The sequence below is a fragment of the Esox lucius genome, chromosome 7 (genome assembly GCF_011004845.1).
Source record: "Esox lucius isolate fEsoLuc1 chromosome 7, fEsoLuc1.pri, whole genome shotgun sequence".
NCBI lineage: Eukaryota > Metazoa > Chordata > Actinopteri > Esociformes > Esocidae > Esox > Esox lucius.
Window position 1 is genome coordinate 30,934,900 of NC_047575.1, and position 24,674 is coordinate 30,959,573.

Genomic DNA, 24,674 nt, shown 5'->3' on the forward strand with positions numbered 1-24,674 from the left:
CACTGTGTACGCGTCCTCTTGTTTCCATGGTTCCAACTCTCTAATGCTGGTGGATAATACAATTGGTGAGTGTTTTTTGACATAGCTACAAAACTGATAAAGCCAACGTCTCTCGACTTGAAATGTCTCTAGCTACAATAAACGGCCTAAACAACTATTTTTAGCTAAATTAACAAGCAAACGGCAATAATTTCATAACACGAGACAAATAAGCTAGCTAACAATACTGCTAATCACTGTAACTAGTATACCGTATTGTAGTCCTTTGTTCGTTGCAAACTGTTAACGTTTAACGTATCTTTAAATGGCTGCCGTTGACAGATACGTAGAAAAGTTAAGTAGCCTTAGAAATGTGCGAAACTAAATATAATATCTGAAATATTAGCCTTACTGTGTGTTCTATTTTAATATTTCGTTTTTCTTTTCTAATTTGCCAAGTGGGAAAGTAGCCATCAGTACAGAAAACCTGTATGCAATATGAAAGTTTAATATCATCGGTTATCTACTGTTCTGTACTTCACTATCTACTGCACTGTCTACTTCACTGACAGTGAAAGTTCAACTAACAACTACTGTAAGCTCTCACCTTTTTGCTCAGTACAGCAGCACCAAATGGAAGATGAGAAGAGGCTTGAGCATGGAAAGATCTATGTCAGGTTAAAGAATGAACCAGGAAAATCTTCACCAAAACCGGGGGTTTGTCTAAGCCTGTGGGACTCAATTGAATCAGACACAGATAGCTTGGTCCAGGAGAGGGCCTATCAGTTTGAGCTCCAGAAGCAAATTGGAGGGTCCGCTGAACAATCCATGACACAATCCCAAGAGGAAGACAAAGAAAAGTTATGCCTGAATAGGGAAGATGGCAAAGAAGAAGAGCAAGATGAGGGGGAACTTCGTATCTTCGATAGTCTCGATGTAACAGCGCACAGGCAGAGTAAAAAGAATGACGGGCCGAGTCCCATCAAAGTCCACCTACAGCACAGAGACAAACAGTTCTCCAGGTAAGCGTTAAAACGTTGTTTAACTAGCACTCTATGGTGAAGGTTACATTGTATTTATAACCTCAACTCTCTCCATAGTCATAATATAGTCGTAACGTTATCTGTTAAGCAATCAAAATCTCTATTTTAGGACACCTATTGGAAAAAAATCGCATATTTCATTTAAAATAATTGGCCTTTAGACTCCTCCCATAATGTTAATTAACTCAACCAAATAACAATCTGAATGATTTAGGTCTATTGTTTGTAGTGATTTTAATGCATCATAATTGTATTGGGAGAACATCAGGTAACATCATGTAATAGTTAATAATAATAGTAATAGAGAAGACATGACATTACCACTGGCCCTTTTAATGTGTCGTACACAGCGTGTTTCATAGAGTGAAATAGAACATGAAAAGCAGCATTTCTCAAACCCTGGTCAGTGGAGAAATTATGGTTGACATATCCCTTTGCGTCATGTTTTGTTGCTTGCTCTTGGGGGTTTCTGGCTGGATATCTGTATTAGCATTTTGACAGCTGCTGACTTAAAAAAGGGCTTTTTAAAATACATTTGATTGCTTCATTATTTTGGGAGTAAACTCCCATAATAATGGAATGGGCATGGACAGGTTAATAAAATAGCCAAATAATTATACATATAGTTTTCTAGAAAAAATAGAATTTGGGTGGGTTTTGAGTGGAGTTTGTGGGATTTAGGCTGTCATTGAGCAGTATAGAATCAATCAAATCTGTCAACATTGTCAATGCAACTGAACACTTAGTTGACATTTAATTGTTATACATGATTTGAACCTGATCTCTTGATAGTGTAATAGTAATTGTGATTGAAATTATTTTGTTAAAAATATCTATATAATATTTGGGTTTTTTTACATTATTTAAGCCTGCATTTTTACTAGATAATGTTTTACAATGTTTTTACTTGTAAGATAACCATGGATGTTCAACAAAGTGCCTACAATATAAACCATTTGTTATTTTACTTAAGTTTATCAGGTCTTTTCTGTATGTTTAAAAATTATCCCATAATAAGCACATTAACAATAGCTACAATATAAATTGTAGTTCAATCCAAAGCAAGGCTGAGGAAGCATAAATTGTCAGTATTGAAATTGTTCATTGTTTGGCATGACAAGAAGTTCACAGTGCTGTGGTTTTATGTGAATCTCTGCGTAGGAGAGATTTATTGTAGATTTATTTTGTAATCCAAATGAATATACTGTATAAATCTACCAACCACATCAAAATCATTCAGTTGTTGGAAATCATCAAGGAAGTGAAATATTTTTAGCGTGCTAATGCATGTGTTCATGCAGATTGGAGCAGGATCGTCTATGTATGTGTAGTACTATGTCCACTCTTCTTTCATTTCAGTAATGACTTCTTCCTTTCCCAGATGCTTTTTCATTTTTAGTGTCCATTTCAAAGTCACACAAACTCAAGCCTGTAATGGCCAACTGGCCTTGAGCCTACCAGTAGTGCTTGTGACTGGTCTTCAACATGGCCTTGCTATTGACCACTCTTAGATGAGCAGCTGCGCCCACATTGTCTGCTAGAGTGCACTTCACCTCTACAAGCCAAAAATGATGGGTAACAAACTCTTCAGTGATTGGCACCAAGTGGAGTTTCTGGGTGCACCACAAATCCACAAGGCAAAACGTTGAGATTTTTCATGTCAGTATAGTGCTGTAGAACAGGTGGCTTCCCTTTATTACTGTATATGTGCAATAAGGGACTGTACATTTTTCACCCGACCATCACACCTGTATGAGCGTCTTGGACACCCCTTTACAAAACCTTGGGCATTCATATGGAGTTGCCCCCCCTTTGCAGCTATAACAGCCAGCACTCTTCTGGGAATGCTTTCCACAAGAGTTTGGAGTTTGCCTGTGGGAATTTGTGCCCATTCAGCCAAAAGAGCATTTGTGAGGTCAGGCACTGATGTTGGACGAGAATGCCTGGCTCGCAATTGCTGTTCCAATTCATCTCAAAGCTGTTCAGTGGGGTTTAGGTCAGGGCTCTATGCAGGCCACTTGAGTTCCTCCACACCAACCTTGTGAAACCATATCTTTACGGACCCCTCTTTGTGCACAGGAGCACCCGTCAGGCTGGAACAGGAAAGGGCCTTCCCCAATTGTTGCCACAAAGTTGGAAGCACCCAATTCTCTAAAATGACTTTGTATCCTGTAGCATTAAGATGACCCTTCACTGGAACTAAGGGGCCTAGCCCAAACCCTGAAACACAGACCCAGAACATAATCATTCCTCACAGATAGTGAAGTGTGATTCATCACTCCAGACAACATGTTTCCACTGCTCCAGAGTCCAAAGGCTGCGTGCTTAACAACACTCCAGTCTTCACTTGGCATTGCATATGTTGACGTGAGGCTTGCTTACAGCTGCTTGGCCATGGAAGCCCATTTCATGAAGCTCACGACGCACAGTTCTTGTTCTGATGTTGCTTCCAGAGACAGTTTCAAACTCTGTGGTGAGTGAAGCAACATATGATGGATGATTTTTATATGCTTCAGCACTTGGCAGCCCCACTCAGTGAGTTTGTGTGGTCTGCCACTTTGTGGATGGGCTGTTCTTGCTCCTAGATGCTTGCACTTTACAAGTATAGCCCTTACAATTGACCGGAGCAGATCTAGGGAGGCAGACATTTTACAAACTTGACATGTGGCAAAGGTGGCATCCTATGATAGCGCCACGTTTGGAGTCACATCACGACCCATTGTACTGCCAATGTATGCCTATAGATATTTCATGGCTATGTGCTGGAATTTATGCACCTGTGAGCAATGGGTGTGAAACACCTGCACTCAATAATTAGTAGGGGTGTCCACATACCTTTGTCCATAGTTTACTTCCCTCTTGGCTGTCTGACTGCCTTTCACTGGGAACACTTGGATTGCTCCCTCGTGCACGCCTCTATCGCTCTGGCCAGGTGTAGGGAAACCACCAACTGTTCTTGGTGCATGGATTTAGGGAGACTTGGAACAAAGAGTAGGCTTTTCTTCAAACAGGGCTGTGTTAACTGCAGATCAGGGAACACAGGTACTTGTGACAATTGGATGATCTCTGAGCTGGTGTGTCGAGGACACTGGTAGGAGAGTAAAGTCATGGGGGACCAAAAATTCGAGGAATTTCATATCAGCCATCCCATTCAAAATGAAAATAAATTAACAGAGGTGGTGTGAAGTTCAATATATTCTTTTCTGAAGATAGATGTCAACTGCTGTGTAAGGTGCCACAGAGGGGGCTATTGGGTAACCGTAGCTTGGAGAGGCTGGCAGAGGAGTTGTCGTAACAACGCATTGTGTGTATTCTAAGATAGTGTGTGTCAGATATTTTGAAAACTAGTTTCTGTTTCATCTGTTTCTTCTCCGTTTTGTTTAGATTCTAGGTTAATAAATACAATGCTGCCCTTTAGTCTATGCATTGGTGTTACATGCAAGTATGATGGCAAGCACCTGTGTGAATGTCTGTGGATGAGGCCCCGCTCATGCTTGCACAGAAGGTGTCACATAACTATGTAAAGGCCATAAGGCACCTGAGTTTGATACAAGATGATGTGACGCATGGTTCGGTAAGGGGCCCTAATGAAAAATGATTCAATATAAAACCATGACTATTAAATAAACACTCATTTTGTAGAAACAAATTGTTGTGATGAGAAAGCTATGTGGTACCTGGATATGCCCTGTAAAGTTTCACTAGTTGCCTGCTGCATTTGACTTGACCATCAATAACTGGTCCACTGACTTATGTGGATTCCCAAAATAGTTGTAATAATTTTTAGAATTATTAAAAGAAAGATCATAAGATTTTTTTGCCGTGCTGTTTAACAAGATTACACTTGCTTGCTTTTTATTTTGCCATTGCAGTTCTATTACTGATCTTTCTAATTTATTATTTTTATTTAAAATGTTATTTTTGTTGGTTTCTTGACAATAAAACAATTGTAAGCACGTTTATAGAAAACAATTTGTTATAGAATTAAAGTCTAATTTGAATTATTGTTACCGGGACATCAACTCCAAAAATGCTGTCTGGAGCCGAATTGCTACTACAGTTATAAATGAGATAGCCTGCTATAATGCAACGCAACGAGTTTGACGTATCTGGTGGACATCAGGCGTATAGCACTATGTGTACCCTTTGCGGATGCAGTGCGTTTAGGGAGTTGCATGCGTTGGATTTTTCCTACTCGTGCGCCAAAACGTGTGCATTAATCAAACCGTAAACTGTCAATTTATAACTAGGTTGTGCATCCAAAAAGCACTGTCAGAACGGAATATAAAAAAAATATGTGTAAAATGTATGGCCTAAATAATTACAATTGTAATGACTAAAATGAACAAAAAGCTGCCAAATATACTGCTCTCTGCACATTCAAACTACTTATACAGCTTCTGTAGATAGAACAGACAGAGTTTGCATGTAACTAGCAAGTTATGAGCTGACAAATGTGCCGTTGCATTTGGGGCCATTATTGTTGCAAAACTATTTACAGATGTTTGTGGAGAGTTGTGTAACTGTATCTCAATCCGTGTGTGTGTAATCAGATTTCTAAATATGTAAACGAAAATGCGTACCAAGTTTTGTGAATTTGTACAGGAATCTGCAAATGTGTATTGAGATTCTGTGTGTGTTTAATCAGAATTGTGTAAAAGATTTGTAAATGTATATCTGTAAATGCGTACATTGACAAGTCATCAGTTACAACTCAGACGGGGCTCTCAATTCGCTGTCTTTTTACATGTGACTTTTGCTGCACTTCTACCGCAGCAGAGATCTGCAAATGCGTGTGGAGATTTGTATGTTTTGACACCAGGAGGCGGTAGAACGCACTAATTTTAAGCGTGACATGCACTGATGGGCTGGTTTACATAGTGGTTTAAGGAATGCCATTTAAGTCTATATTAAATAAATAAAGATGGCCTTCGCAGAAAAGCTTCTACGAATTATTGAGTGAGGCTGCCGACTTTTTATCAAAAATAAAAAGGGCACATATCAGCCTCTCTATTTATATATTATTAGTAAATAAAAACATAATGCGTAGCTATATGGAAAGGACTTCTGATGCATACAACAATGTAACTGGTGGATTTGGTCTGGCCGAAGTGTGAGTGCCGAGCTTTCCGTCACTACCCTCTGGTGGCACTGCAAGCTATATGACATTATTTCCAATTTCTTATAAAAACTTTGCAAAAAAATACATAAATGCACCGTAATGTCTAGATATTCCCAAATGAGAAACCAGAAAGTGCAAACATTTTGTTTATACCGCAAAATGTTATACTGAACCAATGTTAGAGTACAGGTTAACCAATCAGTATTTATATTATATTGTGGATATGCACAGTTCCCCGCTCCACACTCTGTTGTGCACTGTGTGCAGGTCAGCCGAATACAAAACTCGAATCAGAGATGTAGAGGAAGTTTATCGTGTTTAAATGATACTCCACTTAGGCCTACTTGTTTTCAGACATGACAAAATCCAATGAGGATGGTCCAGACATTTCAGAATCTAAAGGGGATGATGTAGCCTCATCTCTTCCTTAAAAAACTATAGTGGATCAGGCTTCAAGGTACTAATACTGCTGATTGATGAATGAAAGAAGTCTTGCACCTTTCATTGGAGGTACCATAGTTTAGTTTCTGTTGTGTTAGAATGTCAAAGAATGGACCAAAATTGTCTAAGTGGACAATTTGGATATTGCACATGTCAATATTGCAATTTCTAGCATAATTAGCTTAATCGTGCAGCCCTACAGTGAAGTCTGGGACCTTAAATAGACCAGTGTGTGTTGCATTCTAAACCATGTCCAATCAGAGGAATCTGTAGACATCTCTTGTGAATTTAAAGTGTCATGACACAGTATCTCCTGATTTTTCCGTATGTTCAAGAGAATTGTGTGTAGATTGATCACTTGAAAATATATTTTTTAACAATTATAATTTAAGTCTATCACATAACAAAGTCTTGAGAAAGTGAAATGGCCTGGATACTTTCCAAGGCACTGAACATTGTTAGAAGCGTTTGAAATACAAACAGTTCATGTAAACCTACAGTGAATACTTTTTTCATTGGCCGAGGCTTTCCCTTTTTATGTTGGTTTTCAATTAGCATTTGCATCAGTTAAATTAAGACTACGTCATTACTGAGCTGTTTTTTAAATTACACAAATTAATAAAAATTAAGTTGATAATTTAGTGTAAAATTTGTCTAAGTATACAAAATTATTGCCCCAATCAATCCTTTTCCTCACATAAAGCACATTTGGATAAAAGACTAATAAGGCTCATTATTGACTCAACAATAGAACAAGGTCAGTAACTGTGCCTGATACACACATTGGCACAGTGCTGTTAGTGGGCCCTTAAGCTAATTTAGGTACTTTCCAAATAACTGCCTACATTTAAGGCAAATTTGATTTTCATTTTCTTTTTAGGTTATCACAATAGACGGTCACTCTACTGTCCATTACCTGGCTGCCGCTTCATTGTCAATACGGCAGAGATCTTTGTAATGCAGGAATCTGAAGAGAGCCCACCCCCCCAACCCTCCCAAATCAGTTTTTCACTCTCCCCATCTACTTAAACAGTTACCTCAATGGCCTCACAATACTAATTTCACTCTGAACAGAAAGGGACTATTCTGTCATTGTTGTAATCTAGGCAGATAGATGTCCACAAAATGAAGATCCACTTTAACACATTGTTTCTGTAAAAATGACCATGGCAGATCCTCACAAAAGAGTCTATTTGAGATTGTGTGCACTGAGAACTGTCCCAGCGTCATAGTCTCATAGCCTCATCATTGACCGGCTCTTGCCTCAAAGCCGTGGGCATGTCACACACCCATGTATAGCCTACTCATCATTCAAACCCAATTCAAGTACCTCTATTCATCCAATGCAATACTTTTCTCTGGTTTATTTCTTTAGGATACTGATAAAGAATTATTTGTTTAAATATTTCATAATCATCCATAATCCTTTTCTACTTCCCACACACAGTCCCATTTATAGTCTTGCACAGTTTCCATTTTGTGCATTGTGGTGGTTGCATGGTTGGTCTGTATCTCAGTTGCCATATAATAGGCTATGGGTGTTGTTTTGTACACAGTAAAGATGTCGCCCAGCTGTGTTGCATCCATAATACATTCTCCAGCTTGTTGCAGTTGAGTCATTACTGAGCCATCCTTTACCCTTTTGGCCTCATTGAGTGAAGGGCCCTACACCTAGGCAGCCCTATACAAGGGCATCATGAGATGTACGCTTTCCCTCATTCGCCAAGCATTACAACAAAGAGGCACTCTGCTAATTATTTTAATGAGGTCTTTTCATCACCAATAGAAGCGGCACATTAGGCAGTAATTTCAGTCCATTTTATAAGCTGAAAATTGCCATTTGTGTATCATTCGCCAGTAGTAGTTTTCAGACACTCCCTCATTAGTGGATAAGGAGGTGAAAATATGAAGATTACGTATAAATACAGGCAGATAATGTGCTGATGTCAAATTAAATTTGAAACAGCAGCTTGTCTGTTCAAATAAGGACTCATTCTCATTGTTTAAGGACACCATCAGTATCACTGAGGGGTGCAGTAATACCTCTTGTACTTATGACCTCTAAACCTGTGTTCTGGTGTTTCTGAAATCTTTATTTTAGGGATGGATGAATCCCAATATGTTTATTTTCATAATAGGATCTTCATTTTTTCTTATCTTCATTTTCTTTGATCAAAAGCAGGGCCTGGGTCGACCATGTGGGGGTCTTAGGCTTTTTTTCTCAGCACTTAGCTGACCACTACATTGCCTCTAGCTTATTGTGTCTGAGAAGACCCATGGGAAATTTAAATTGGCCAGTTACCCGGGAAGGTCTCATTATTTGCTTTTTTTCCCATCTCAGGGATATATAAATAAATCACACACTGGGCCAGTGAAGAAAAGTATAGTTTTAAGCAATTAAGTAGTGTAGATTAAAAATTGCATTAATACAGTACTTGTTTTACTGGCCAAGTGGGTTACGGATGAGGATGATTGACTGGACTGGAGGGATTCCCATACCTGGCAAGCCCTGAAAGGCTATTTGTCTTTGATGATATACTTGTATTGAACTTTTCCACATTGGAATAGCTCCCTAAACATATTTCTGATTACACTAGTCATGTAAATCATATACTAATACATCTATTCTGAAACTTTCCAGACAGATCGACTATGACGACATCTATGCAGAATTACGCTATGATCCCAACTGGAGGATTAATCATGAGAGGGCTCGACAGTTTGACAAGATGACCTCACAACTTCCCCTCTTGGATGAATCCCACAGCTCGGATGAACAATCTAAGAGACATGTGGAGATAAGAAAGGATCTTTCAGGAAGAGAAGGATACAGATACATCACTGCTCACAGTCCAGAAACCACACAAAGCAAATTTCAGTCTAAACACCCGCTAATGTCATACCACTTACACCCAAAGCAGAATCAAGCTACCAGAGAGGTTTCACCAGCATCTTCGTACCCCCTACACCTTCATCAAAATAAGGTTGTTGGGGAAAGCATGTCAGAGTCCACCTGCCAAAGTCCTGGTTTACCATCTGAAACAACCGTGGATACAGACTCACACCAGAGAGTCAAAGCCGACAGAGGTGTGAGAAACCAAAACAATGTCATTGGTGATGAAAGCCAAGGTAGCTCTCCTGACCTGGAAGAGCATTACAGGGAGTCACATGAAAGATATGATAGAGAGTTTCAGATTCACCGTAATCAAGAACAATATGGACAGTCTTCTGGGACTGCAACCGAGGAACCATCGCAGAATTTAACGCCCTCTAGATCAAAGGGATTGCAGCACTTGTCTAACAGAAAGCCAGAAAAGCCAAGAGAGGACATAATTGAACGCAACAGAGTGACACTGGGGATCAGCGCAGCCAAACAGGGCTCGTACCTGAGAGCACATGCACAACAGAAGGAGTTGAAAACACATGGTTCAAATCAGGTAGATCTGTTTGGTGAGATAAAGTGTGTTTCCGAATGTTTTTGGTTTTGTACACAGTCATTCTACGTTGACGGGAAATGAGACCACATGTAGGCTCTTACTGTTCACTCACTCCCCAGCTCGATTCTTTCTGGATGTTGACTATGTTGCAGTTATCACATTTGCCACTAGGAGCTGCACAAACATAGTGATAAATTAACATTTCCTTTCACCTAATCTCTACTAAACCCGCAGCCTGAAGAGTGTAGTGTAAATCAATAGAGGACTTAATTGTATTGTTTGTGTTCCCAATTTAAACAGTTGCTGGAACCTGATACATCTGTAACTGATATTTCCTTTCCTCAGGAAGGTGGAAGACAAAACAAATGGAAGGAGTGTCATCTGTCCAGGTCCCATAGTTATAGTTGTTTATATATATATATATTTTTTAAAACATAAAGATAAACATGTACATTTCAGTAGGTTACACATACTCACCAGTATAGTATAAAAACAAGTCATTTCCTTCCAATTTTGGGAAGTGGGCAGTCTTAATCAAGGGGTGAATAAATATCTAGTTTAAATGTTAAAATGTTCAGTTGCATGTTAGTATGAAGCTGTTTGATATGATGTTGCCTGTGTTGTGTTTTGTAATGCACATTTTAAATGCGGTACAGCGTCTCTGGAGGGAGGTGATTTACATGCGCTGGATCAATATTAAGACCTTTCCCTGTCTGTAAACTCTTCATTTGTTTTTGCTCTTTATATTATGCTGAGATTCTACAATGGAGAATTGCAGTATAGACAGCGCTTCACTGAAATGGAGCTGCTTTTCAAATGTATAACCACTCACATAAGAATAGCACGCTCTTGTTTAGGTAGAAACAACAATTGGCTGTTGAAAGAAAAAGCTAGACCTTTTAAGCATTACATGATCCAAAGAGTGACCTTAGTATCCTCACCCTTAAAAGGGAGGGTTTTTTCTGATTTACATGAAAAGTATGTTGTGTTCCTTTACTAAGCTTGCTGCAGTCCTCAGTGCTCAACCTCACATTATCTTTTAAATCCCCTCAATGGCAAATATGAGCCAAATGATAGGCTACCTTTCCTGAATCTTAATATTTCATGTATTCCTAATTTCTTCTCATATCTTTTAAATGAAAAGAAAGCAATAAGTGACATGTTTTAATATAACCAGTCTTATGTCCACTCCTTTTTTTTTTTACTCCAAAATATAAATGCAATTTCCCCTTCAACTCACACAGAAACAAGAGAATTTGCACCGGTGGTCTCTGACCCAATCTGAAAAATTAATTTGCCAGTAGCAATGCTGTTTTCAATTGCTACCCACTTTGAGAAGAGAAAGGGAGCCATGTCTGGCTATTTAGTACCTATTATGAGTTGATCTGTACAACAGTAGCTATTAGGAACATCAGAGAGGCATGGTTACCAATAGCCTCTTAGATATCCCCGTGCACCTGGCACAGGGGCATAATTGGCTGAGGACGGTAGCCTGCTCCCTCTGTGCCGGGGTATATGCCTCTTTGGTAGCTATATCCCCAAACCATTTTCCCCCATCCACCATCTACCCATCTGAGCCCCTAGGCTTGTCACAATGTCTTGTATCATCCAGATTAGCATAGTCAAGAGCTGTTAGCATTGTGGCACGGTAAACAGAGCCAGGGCTTCTCCCTCCCTTAAACCGTCTGTCTCTGCTGACTCCTGTGAAGGTTGTCTTGTATCATTTGTATGTCAATGAAGTTAGAGGTGCAATAAACAAATAACAAAAACAGCTTAACAATGAGTCATTACCAGGCTTCTCAGATATTATATTAGTTTTGGAAACTTGGACTTTTCCTTCTCTTTGTCCACTATGTCCCTCAAACGAGGCTAATTTCCAAATCAAATCGCATCGGTTTCCCAGCCGTCATTATCTGAGCCCAACTAAGCATGCTCCTTTGGCTCCCTTTAAAAGGCCTCATTTGGTCCTTGACAGACAAGACCGTATGAAACGAACTTGCTATAATTAGCAGTGTTATTAAATGTACACAATCTTGTAATGGGTCAACTTTGTAGCCGGCGAGTGGCAGGAGTAACGATGGGCTCCAGCAGTGGCCCCCTTTGATAAAGATAGAAGTAGTAGCAGCAATCTTCAGCTATTGCACTCAGCCCGCCGTGTCCCTTGCCGTCTCTCAGGCCCTCACTTCAAAGCCATGGAACATAATGTACAATCTCTTAATAGCTTTAGACCAAAGCCTCCCGGGGGCTCTCTGCCACTGTATACCCTACCTCAGTGTAAACACCTAATCAAGATTGCCTGGGCCTGGCCACAATAGCAACCAAATAGCAATCCAAGATCTGCAGCCCTTTGAAGTCTTCATTGCAAAAGCTGATGTTTCCTGTGATGCTCGAGGTAAAATGGCATGCCGCGATTGCCTGGACTTTGTTGTGACTCTTCTCGCCAAGAGGAGGGCAATTACGGGCCCCAATTTAGCAGAATAGATATTACACAGCTTACAATGCTCGAAATGCAATTTGGCTTAGATCATTTGGCTCCAATTGATTGGAATTTTTATAATGGGTGACAAAAGGCAGTGGCAGGGGGCATGGGCAGAGGTTGTGGCCATGTCTTGCCATGGGAGAGCTCAGGAGTAAGAGGTAGGTGGGTGGTTGAATGCATCTGTGGTAGAGTCATTGACACCTGTTACTTATCTACACACGTAACAGCTGCTGCTCAGCCAGTGTCAGGGGAAAAGGGAATCTTTGAGTTCAATGTTTTAAATGACTTAACAGATCAATTGGTATCAAACTACTTTCAAATATTAGTATGTAAACAGAGAGGTATTTCAAACATTTGATATTCAAGTGGGTATGATACAATTCAGGCCTAGTTTTTGTCTGGTTTGACATTTTGAAGTTGAACTAAAACAAATGTATTCTTTAAAAATAGATTATCCTCTTAGATGCCTGGCAGATTTGTTGGTTTCATTTTCAAGGATTTGCAGTGTGGCCTGTGTCCTGCACAAGATGTCACCATGATAAAGTGTTATTCTTCAGATGAGAGGAAAAAAAAAAATTGCTGTTCAGTTTCTTCTGTCATTTGCCTTTTATTGCAGCAGTGGCTCTGCATTTGCCGCCGCTTAGCCATAATCTGTGTGCCTTCTTTCCCAGATAGGGAGGACACTGCATCTTGTTATCAGACCAGCTCCCCGCATACTTGGCCTTTCAGCGGAGAGACAGAACAGTTTGACACCACACTTATTGATGGATACATTACAACTCTATCCAGTCACTCTCTCTGACCTTCGCCTGTTCACTACTCTAGAATTAGTGGCATTCAATGAGGAACTCCTCAGCCTGTCAATACCATCGATCCCCTCAGATTGTCCTCGGGGCGCCCAGGGAGGGCCCTGAGTTAACTAAATGATTTTCATTACGGCATTAGTTGAAGACATTTCTCTCTCAAAAATTGTACATTACTGGACAAAATGAAGGAGAATGGATGTAATGTGAGGGTTTGTGGAAGCTTAGGGAAAACAGGAGGGAATTGATTGTTGTGCAGCCTACTTGAAAAAGTATACAGTGTTTTCTTCAAGGGCCTCTCAGTATTTTGCTCAGTTCATCCTTTCCTCCAGCCTAACCAGTCTCCCAGTCCCTGGCACTGAGAAGCTCCACCAGGTGTAGCATTTCTTTCACCAGACGTAGCATTTTTTTCACCAGACGTAGCATTTAGTCTTCAGGTCTTATAATCTGATTTTGATCCACAGAATTGTTTTCCTAATTCTCTCAGAGTCCTTTAGGCGTTAACTAGCTCCCAACAACTGTAACATTGTATTTGAGAGACAAAAAGGTGTGAAGTTTGTTTTCAATAAAATCTTGCAGATTGTCAGAATTGTCAAACGTTTTGCCCAATGGTTAAACATGCATTGTTTTTTCTTGCTAAATAATCAATTATGCTACTGATTTGACAGAGCAGAGTGGATTTTGTGTTAAGGGAAAACATTGGTACATGTGTGGTACCAATGTTCTTGTAATTCATTTTAAGCCTCAAGTTTCTTCCTTCCAAATTACTTATCTCTGAAATAGCACTTTTCTTCGGAGTGTTCTCCTTTACATTATTTGGGGAATATAAGGGATGTATTGAGCTGTTCCCTTTCAGTTGGTCAGTTGGTATGACACCCTACAGGAACATGACCTATTGTGTTTTCTGAACAAACCCATCGCCAGGGAATTACAACCTGTGGGCTTTCTTCCTGAGAGGTCCAACATGTCTGAAGGTTTAATGGTAATAATGTCATTATTATTATTAAATCTTGTTGTGGAAATTCTTGAACTGATGTATTCTTGGTCGTCCTATACATGTATGAATGAGTTACTAGTTAAAGATGCCGAGAGGGGTCTGGTGTTTGCCTGGGGAGGCATCCTTGACCAGTATCCTTGACCGGCACCAGTGGATTAGATGGTTACTTGTAAATCAGTAAATCTGTATAACCCTTTAGTTGATTATCCAGACATTGTTTCTCCTCAGGAGTTGAGAAGGATAAGGTGGGGGGACAGCCCGCCCTTTGGGTAAATGTTACACAAGACAGATGGGCAACAACTTACCACACCCCTTTTTGTATGTGATATATACTGTTGAATGAGCTATATTGAGTTAGAGACTCCTCAGATGATTATGTTTGTAAGCGGATGACGCGTCTCTCTTAAAATGGTGCCTAGAGAATTCTGTCTCTGTTTCTTACTCCTTTAAGAGTGTCGATCGATGGAATTACCATCACAATTTGCAAAATGATCAGCTACCATCGGGCAATATGCATATACTAAAAAACTATGTCATAGGGCTCATTTCCTTAGGATGGCGTACCTGATTCCTTCCTGCAGGGAGTAGGTGTTACAGATGTATCTGCACATGTTGAGAGGTGTGCACCTGACTGGACTTTTTTAACTTGTAGTTCATTGTGCCTTGAAACGCTTACCTGCAATTTGCTTTGTGGCAAGGCAAACCATATGTATTCATACAAGTGCTCAAGTGCACAGTTTCAACATTTAGCAACATAGTTAGTGTCTTTCATGTGTCCTGTGAGTGCATTTTTAAGGGGTATTTTTTCTGCCCTGTCCTTTAATTGTATCTTACTCTTTTTCTATACAAAGGTTTCTGCTTCTACTGAGGAAATTATTGGTAGCCAGGAAGAAGAAAGCCAAGGGGACAATTTGGCCCCAGAGATGAGGTTGCACCAAAAAACCCAGCAACTCCAGGTGAGACCCTCTCCACACCTTATTGTGGTCTGACAGATTTTCTCCTGTTTGTGTTTTTGGTGAGGGCTGCTTACCTCAACATCCCATTGCCTCATTACTCATAACTGCCAGCAAGGGGCTTTCTGCTCAAGATGAACATTTCTGCCCAGTCGGTGCACTATTGTAACATGGGATTTTCATTTGACCCCCACAACAGACCCAATCTGTTTGATAGAGTTGTCGAGGCATAATGCAACCCTTGCCAGAAAACAGTCCTGAAATGAAGCATCAGCAGGTGGGAGGAAGCAAGTGGAATGGAGAGGCATCATTATTTTCAGCACTTGAACAGTCACCCTAACGCGGCCCTGGCAAAGGAGAGGAGTGTAAATATTTTCCCATTAGAATGAGGGAAAGCTGGTGTTTGCTAAATCAGACGCATTAGCTGCTGAGGCACACATTCACAGAGCCTAGCAAAATAATTTGGGAGAGCCTTGCTCCGAAAAGCTCCAACATTACCCTATCCTGCCCTGGCCATGACAACAGCGACAGAGCATCCGTTACATAAGAAAAGAGGGGTATTTTTTCCACATTTCGGATGGGATCCTCCAGAAGTCGTCCTACTGATACATTCGGTTAAGGAACAGATGATGCCCCTGTTATGTTGTTTACAAATATGTATTTTGTGTTTCTCAATCATGGGAAGTACATTATGTGGTTTTCTTCTCCAAAGCTTAGGTCATATGATGTCTTGTGAATAAAAGATCCTTTCTAGTACTTTGGTGTCCTCCTGGATCATGAAATATTTGATCATTACCCTTTTTTCAGATTCATATTTTTTCATTGTTCAATGTATTACATGGCATTGATCAATCAAGTGTTAGTATAATTTAATGCAAGAAGTCCTGATTTTCAGGACTTCTTGGACTTCTTTTCCAGCATCAATGAATTTGACCTGCCCGTGAACTTTTATCATATTTTTTCCTTGTTTTCATTGTTGATCATATTGCTGTCAGCCAAGTGGTTGCTATGATGTTATTTCACATAATGACCATTATTTATACCCCTTACTCCCAGGTAACCCAAATCTCCAAAAAAGAAAAGACAGTTAAGCGGAGAGAGAACCCCAAACCCCCCAGTGAGAAGAGACCCCTTGCACAGGTGGGCAAAGCCAGGCCAACAGACAGCTACCTCACCGACAACCCCGGACCTGCAGCTAGGACTCAGCCTCACCCTCACCAACAACCCCAGCACTCACCCAACATTCAGGCACTCAGTGACACAGACCCCCAGTGTAGCATACTGGACAACCGGCCATGCCCACGCCAGTCCCAGCCTTTCTCTTTAACACAGCCCCCAAGTGTCCATCTCAACATCAACCATAACACCTCTTCCAAGTTCCTCCCTTTCCTCCATCGTAATCACAAAGAAGGTGTTCTTACCTCCCCCTCACCATTTAGTGGCCCCGGGCCTCAATGGAATTCTCAAAACATGGATGCTAGCACAACACTTAGGAACGCCGTCCTCATCAACCCTAACTCTCACCTAAGCCCTCACCCTTTCTCCCAAGACGTTTCGGTGGAGCCGGTCTGGACTCCGCAGGCTGATGGATCTGCACCGAACCCAGTTTGGGGCTCTCACTGCAGGCAGGGCTTCCCAGGGATTAGCCCTCTCTCCCAGGAACCACCAAACCTTAGGAACCAGAAGAATACTCCATGGCAGCCTGAAAACCACATGCTGTATGAGGATGGCGATAGTCACAGGTCTACCTACGCTGCCCAGATAAAGAACAACCCCGGCTCCTACACACTGCTGCCACCTATAGGTGAAACAACTTTGGGAGACCCTACATTGTTCAGTGACAGAGGTGCGCAAAGATTCACCTGTATGAAGAGAAGCATCTCTGATGGCTACCTGGCACAGATGCTGACAGAGAAACAACTGAAGCAAACAGTCACCTACAAGGTGTGTGTGCTCTTATTACTGTAAGTTATTCTGAATAAGAGCTTACAAAACAATTGTTCAAACAGTTTTAAATGTATAAGTGCAAGTATTGGTACACACAAACTTCCTGATATAAGGCAATCAAGGCTGACAAGATTTGTAAAAGAAAAAAGAATGATAGATGAGGGTGTAAACAAAACAACAACAAGAAGCAGTCCCACAGTCTCCATGACAAATTGCTAATTCCAAAGTGGCCTGAGCCCATGAAAGGAGCCAGTCCGATCTGGAGTGATTAGTCTCCTATTGTTCGGGGCAGCTTGTGGATTGCTGCTCTAGTGCACCTCAGACGTACATAGTGGATTAAGGTTTTTAGCCTCTGTCTTCACCTAGCAGAGAGAGCATCACTCAGCCCCCATCCCAGGGACTCCAGGGTGCAGTACATGCACTCTTTATAATAAAAAACTAACAAAAATAAGGGATATGCTCCAATATATATGTTATTCTATACATATACAGGCTCTGGAAAATATTAAGAGACCACTGCACCTTTTGCTTTCCTTTCTGAAAATGTTGGAAAGGAAGGTTTCGAGTGAGGAACAGAAGGGTTAAAATTAAGAGACCACTGCAAATTGAACGCTTCTGTTTCTTTAATCAAAACTGTCCTTTTCAACTTTTTTGGAAAGGAAAGAAAAAGATGCCGTGGCCAGAGCTGTATATATAGTAAAAGGTGGCAGAGAAAGGAGACGCAGAGACAGGCGGAGTTGTTGGAGTCTGACGGCGTTTTATTAGCTAAACAGGACATCATTAAAATGGCTAGAGACTACTCACCTCCATGGTGCTCCCGTCTCCTTTATAAAAATACTCATTTGAATCGAGGAGTGCGGGCCTTACTTTATCTGACTTAAGTTTAGAGTTATGTTTAGAATTAGAAGACGTGTCTGGGGAAGACACTGCCTTTTGCTGATGGAGCAGTGGGCCAGATTCCAAGGCAGCAGTTTAGAGCGCTAGGCCACAACTTCCGATGTTTTTGTACTGACACAGGCAACGTTTCTGTACCAAGTTGAATGTGTGTGTGTCATCACATGCCTTTTATTAATAAGTAATCATTGTGTGTGTGCGCATGTGTGTGCGTACATATGGGTATTGTCTTAGGCCTACACCCTGAAGGACTACAAGCAGCTGATGCAGGACATGAAGTTGGGTGGCCTTGGACCTGATTACGCCACCGCAGAAATGACAGTGAGTGCCACTGCCCACCATGTATTAATATTATCCTATGGCTTTCAGTAATTCTACGCTCTATGCTGCAGTTTATTTAGCAACCTCAGTGAACATTTTAAGAAAACCTATATCTAAGTATATTCTTCTGTGTTTTCAGAGATTATATCTTGAAAATGTATTTGTTTAAAAAAAAAAAGGAATGCAAAATTAATGTTTAAAACAGACAACAGTGATTAGATGGCCTATAAATCCATTTACCGGTTTATATTATCCATTTAAGATGATCTTCAATAGTTTTTTTGTACTTTCATTATAACCCGCCCCTCTGGCCCCTTTTCTCATTAAAGACTTGTCTCGTTCTGAACAGATTAAATTGGATTTACAAAGCAAATGAGAGTAGCCCTGGGATGTTGAGTGGAATTTGGGGTCTGATATATCTTTTGTTAATCCTTGAGAGTAAAATGAGCATGTATGGCCAATTTGCACTAAATTGAGGCCACCTTTGTCTCTAGGGCTGGCCCTATTAGTGAATGATATGTGTAAATGTTGATAGGCCTGCTGAATGGTTTGTTGTATTTGTTGGTTTTTTGCAGTGTGGAGAGGTTCAGCCAAGGTATAAAGCAACAGAATAGAACCTTAAGGGAAAAATGTCTCAGTTAATTAAACCCACTCTTTTGTAATCTCTCCTTCTGCTCTCTCTCTCTTTCTGGTCTTTCACAACGTGGCCCAGGGAGAGAAAATAAGACGACAGAAGCTGTATTCAAATGTGATCCGTGAGCAGAACAAGAAGATAAATAGGATTCCCTCTCTGCCGGCCGCCAGGAACCCAGTGGGTAGCAACAACAAGGACAACATGGTTCCCAGGAGGAAGGTAACAGAGAGTGGGCCAGAAAGAGAGAGAGAGAAAGACAGTGGAGTGTGGGGGGGTGATAGTTAGAAGGAAGTGGAAAGACAGAGACCGAGATAAAGAAAGAGAAAAACAGAGATATAGCACATCCAATCTCTCTACATAACTAGTGCATCCATCTCAATATGTCTATCACAATCATAACCATCATCAGCATCAGATATTTGATGCTTACAGAATTGGAAGTACTAAACAAGCAAGCCGGATTTCAGATATGGACTGTGTACGAGCTTACTGTATTCTCTCAAAAACACTAGGCTACTTGCCCTCCCGTTTACAAACTACAGTTCTCTAACACTTATAGCCTACAGGTGTAACACTTTATTACTTGTATATTAGTTGATGTAACCATCTTTTGTCTTTTTTTAATTAACTCAGGGTGGATGTTATTTGGTCTAGAGAGATGATATAGGAAATTAAGAAGTATAAGAAACACATTGACAACTTCGATTAAAAAGGCAACATGGTTGACACTGTCTTTTATAATATCAGTGTCAGGGTTGTTTTTTTTTGCCATCAAAGTGATTGCATTAACAGTGTTATAACCTTGTCTAAACTTGATTCATGTAAAGATATAAAGGAAATTCAAACAGAAAGAATCTAGAATAAGGCAAGATCAATGTCTATTTACTGAAACAAAAACTAAAATGTAGTGAGTTTTTGTATGTTGAAGATGGCTTGGCTTAGAATAATGCATTATAAAGTAAAATAAATGGCTACAGTTGACAAATTAATTTGTATTTAATAAAATGTATTTTGTAGGAACGGGGCATTTTTTCCAACTACTGGGGTAATATGCCCCCATGAGGTTAGTTGCCCTCCGGGGAATCTGATCCCAATAGTAGGTAATGCCTAAGGATTTCTAACACTTACATTTTCCTTACACGCCATCTCATAGAGTTAAACTAAACTTATTATCATTTAAATAAGGCGATGTTTTAAATCCCAACAGTCCTTAAAATGAAGAAACCATTTTTAATAGTTGGCTGAGAAGTTGGCTGTATCTTCATGATACAGAGGAAATTTGTAGTTGATTAAGACTAGAGTCAGCCAGAGGATGTTTTGTAAAAAAGAATGGTGACATTTTGTGTTTTCTGTGAGAATTACATGGGAGGGCGTTTTTCTCCAGTTGGCATATTGCCCCATGTTACCCTAATAGCTAGTCAAAATATCTAAGAAATTGGTCAATATTTATAAATATTTCTAGTGTCCTTTCCCTTATGAAGTGGTAGCACACAAGCAACTGTCCACACTAAGACATATTCATCTGTGCCTGGAGTTGGCTAAATATCTTTGGAACTTTGATTGAAGCCATGTTCTTTGGTCAGATGAAACAAAATATAGCTTTTTTGCCATAAAACACAAGAGGTGGGTTTGGCATAAAAATAGGAAGAAAATAACCTGCAGAAAACAAGCTAATCCCCATTGTGAAGTATGGTGGTGAATAAGTGTTGATGGGAATTTTAGGATACCTGACATGGACTCTGTGAAGTACCAGGAGATTTTTGTATTTGTCTGCCTCCGTCCGGGGGCTAAAACTGGGTCACTTGGTTTTGCTTTGTATCATTTCCCAGCAGGAAAATGATACCAAGCATTCCTCCAGATCCACACAAACATGTTTCACTATCCACAGAATCATGTTTTTTAAATGGCCATCCCAGTCCCCTGATATAAACCTGAACATCTGTGGGGTGAGCTGAAGAGGACAGTCCATGAGTAACGACCAAGGACTCTGGAGGGATTCTACATGGATGAGTGCTCTCAGATCTGTTGCTACGTTTTCTCATATGTCATCAAACATTCTACAAGAATATTCACAGATCAGCCATAACATTATGACCACTGACAGGTGAAGTGAATAACACTGATCATCTCATTATCATGGCACCTGTCAGTGTGTGGGATATATTAGGCAGCAAGTGAACATTCTGCCCTAAAAGTTGACGTGTTAGAAACAGGACAAATGGGCAAGTGTAAAGATCTGAGCGACTTTAACTAGGGCCGTGTTGTGATAGCTAGACGGCTGTGTCAGAGCATCTCCAAAACTGCAGCCCTTGTGGGGTGTTACTGGTCTGTAATGTGGTCAGGGCCTATCAAAAGTGGTCCAAGGAAGGAAAAGTGGTGAACCGGCGACAGGGTCATGGGTGGCCAAGTCTCATTGATGCACGTGGGGAGCGAAGGCTGACCCATGTCATCCAATCCAACAGACGAGCTTCTGTAGCTCAAATTGCTTTAAAAGTTGATGCTGGTACTGATAGAAAGGTGTCAGAACACACAGTGCATCGCAGTTTGTTGTGTATGTGGCTGCGTAGCTGCAGACCAGTCAGGGTGCCCATGCTGACCCCTGTCCACTGCCGAAAGTGCCTACAATGGGCATGTGAGCATCAATACTGGACCACGGATCAATGGAAGAAGGTGGCCTGGTCTGATGAATCATGTTTCCTTTTACATCACGTGGATGGCTGGGTGCATGTGCGTGGCTTACCTGGAGAACACTTGGCTCAAGGATGCACTATGGGATGAAGGCAAGCCGGCTTGCCTTTGTGATGCTTTGGGCAATGTTCTGCTTGGAAACCTTGGGTTCTGCCATTCATGTGGATGTTACTTGTTACTTGATATGTACCACCTACCTAAGCATTGTTGCAGACCATGTGCACCTTTTCATAGCAACGCTATTCCCTAATGGCAAAGGCCTCTTTCAACAGAATAAGGCACCCTGCCACAAAGATTTTTTTTTTTTAACACAACAACGAGTTCAAGTTGTTGACTTGGCCTCCAAATTCTCAATCCAATCGAGCACCTGTGGGATGTGCTGGACAAACAGGTCTGATCCATGGAGGCCCAACCTCGTAACTTACAAGACTTAAAGGATCTGCTGCTAACGTCTTGGTGCCAGATACCACAGCACACCTTATGAGGTCTAGTGGAGTCCATGTCTTGACAGGTCAGGGCTGTTTTGGTGGCGAAAAGGGGGACCTACACAATTTTAGGCAGGTGATCATAATGTTATGGCTAATCGGTGTAAAATGAGAATTTATTGTCACATAGAAATTTCTGGTTAAATATGGTTAAATAAATAAAAAATTATTGATCAGGACTGAATTCAACCCACTGCTAAGCCCCTTTTACTCATACTCCTATTCAGTGTCTTACATTTTGTCACAAGAAGAATTTTGAAGACAATGCTGTTTTTCATCAGTATATTACAGTTTTTCCACTTGTGAAAGTCACATAGTCGAGCCAAAAACTTTCCCCACAAATGGTGTACTGTGAATTTCATGCCTTACTGAGGTATGATAGTGATTCTACAGATTTTGCATATGCAAACAACATATACATCCAGGCCAAAAAGTCACAAAACTCACAGAAGTCCCAGTCTGCATCTTTTAGTTTGGACTGTTGTAATGCATCACCATTATAACTGTCGGGATTAATTAAAACAACACCTTTTTCATTGGATTCCAGGCCCTGGAGTACGCCAGGAACATCCTGAGGCCCAAAGTGGCGCCCCAACTTAAACAGCCTAAACCCAGAGAAACAGAGAAGACCCAGGAGGGTGATAAGAGCCACATCTGCCTCCTGGAGGGCTTTACCCCATCCCAGCTGGCCACACTGGAGTCTCTGAGGAAACGTCACGAGCAGGAGAAGGAGATTGTGGCACGCTTTAAGATGGTGCATACCACCTGACCCTGTATCAGCACAGTCACTTCACAACATATTGGGCTCATACAACAACAGTTTTCCCCTTACAAGTGACATTACCATTAAACTTTTGGGGAAAGGACTTACTATATAAACAAGATTGAGGAACAATTTGGTGCAGCAATTAATCATTCATGGCATTATACATCATAGGCTGTTTACATGTGATGGATGACAGGCATTTAATATGAATGTGTTTTTACAACAAATTATGCTGATAAACATGTGCCTTTGTTAATATGATTTTATGCCCACACCCATTAGTAATGGTACTTTCTACAAACATGTTGCTGTATTCCCAAACAAAATAGATTTTTGAGCATGGAGTTTAAAGTTAGTGATTATTAACACATAACAAACCATACATTGCTAAGAAATAACTGAACATCTCTGCCATGTGAGAACCCACGAGGCTGAAGCCTGAGAAACATTTGAGGTATCTGCAATCTGAACTTAAAACGGGGTTCAAAGCCTTTGACAGTTTCCTGTCAAACAGGGGCACACAGGAAACATCAGGTCATTTTTCCTGTCATGTGTCCAAGGCATGGCTGGCAACATTATCGTCTGACCAAAGATATTTAGAAAGTTAACTGACAAGTGTAGCTGATATCTGTGGAAATGTTGAAAAACTTGGTATCTTGCATAGACCTGAGAAATGCATGTCACAAAAAACAAGTTGCTGCAATAAAGACTCTTAATATTTCTAGATAGTTACGTTTCCCCTCATTTACACTGTTTGTTTTTTTTGCTTAACTTTGTTTCGCAAATATGGTCTGCATGACATGTGCAACATTGGCTAACTCCATCTGGTTAGCTAGCTGTATTTACAGCAGAATGGAACAACTCACTTCTTCAAAGTAATATGTTAAATTACTTTACCCAGTGACCACTGCATTTAGCAGGTTAGCCAAGTCTGTATGTTAGGCACATTTCTGGTAATATAAAGCAGACTGAGGATATTTTAGCTAGATCTAAGAGAAATCTTAGAGAGCCTATAAAACCAAATAAATGCATGCATTAAAGATTGACTTTCTACTGAGCAATATCCTGTACAGACATGCCCTTCAACAGAGCCCAGAAGTGGCCATTCCTCTAGAGAAATGAGCCCTTAGACTAGCTGGAGGTTGCAGGCCCATGTTTGTGTAGTTCAGAGCGATAGCCCTGACTATAAATGCATAAGGTTCACACAGGACATTACATATGTAGCCGCTGATGTTTGGGAGAAGACCACAGCGGGGGATAAAAGTTGCAAAGTTAAGAGGAAGGAACATCAAAGAATGGTTGACAATTTTAGGAAGAAATGTGGGGTTGGGCTGCAATGGCACTATCATTACCAGCACCAAATTGTGCACATGACTAAAAAAGCATCAATGTTACGCTTAGTGAAGGGCCAAGGCTAACAATAGTATAATCTTACAAGAAGCACAACAGATCCTGTAATAGCATGAGGGGCCACAGCTGACCAAATAAAAGCTGAGTAATCTCCTTGGCCAACCCGCTGCTATGAGTCAGGGACAGATCCTTCTCTCAAACTCTGGCTAGAGGGTGGGAATGCACATAGGAGGACATGTGGCCACTTGTTCCCATACATCCACCCCTAAGGGTGCATCTTGATTCTTTATGGAGAAGAACAGGGGAAGAAGCGCATTTTCCCTTAAGCATAGAAG

The 24,674-nt window shown here is 40.7% G+C and overlaps 1 protein-coding gene across 2 annotated transcripts; it reads left to right on the forward strand.

The window, feature by feature from the left end:
• jhy (junctional cadherin complex regulator) lies at positions 1-23,681 on the forward strand. Of its 2 annotated transcripts, XM_010902041.4 has the most exons (8): positions 1-65; positions 604-1,001; positions 9,227-10,022; positions 15,153-15,257; positions 16,311-17,198; positions 18,330-18,416; positions 19,129-19,269; positions 22,771-23,681. In XM_010902041.4, the coding sequence occupies exons 2-8, from the start codon at positions 613-615 to the stop codon at positions 22,990-22,992; spliced, it is 2,628 nt and encodes an 875-aa protein (XP_010900343.2). In that variant the 5' UTR covers positions 1-65; positions 604-612; the 3' UTR covers positions 22,993-23,681. The 2 variants fall into 2 exon arrangements, with proteins under 2 accessions (XP_010900343.2, XP_010900344.2); XM_010902042.4 differs by lacking the exons at positions 19,129-19,269; positions 22,771-23,681 and having other exon boundaries at positions 16,311-17,218; positions 18,330-18,417.
• The last annotated feature ends 993 nt before the right edge of the window (positions 23,682-24,674 follow it).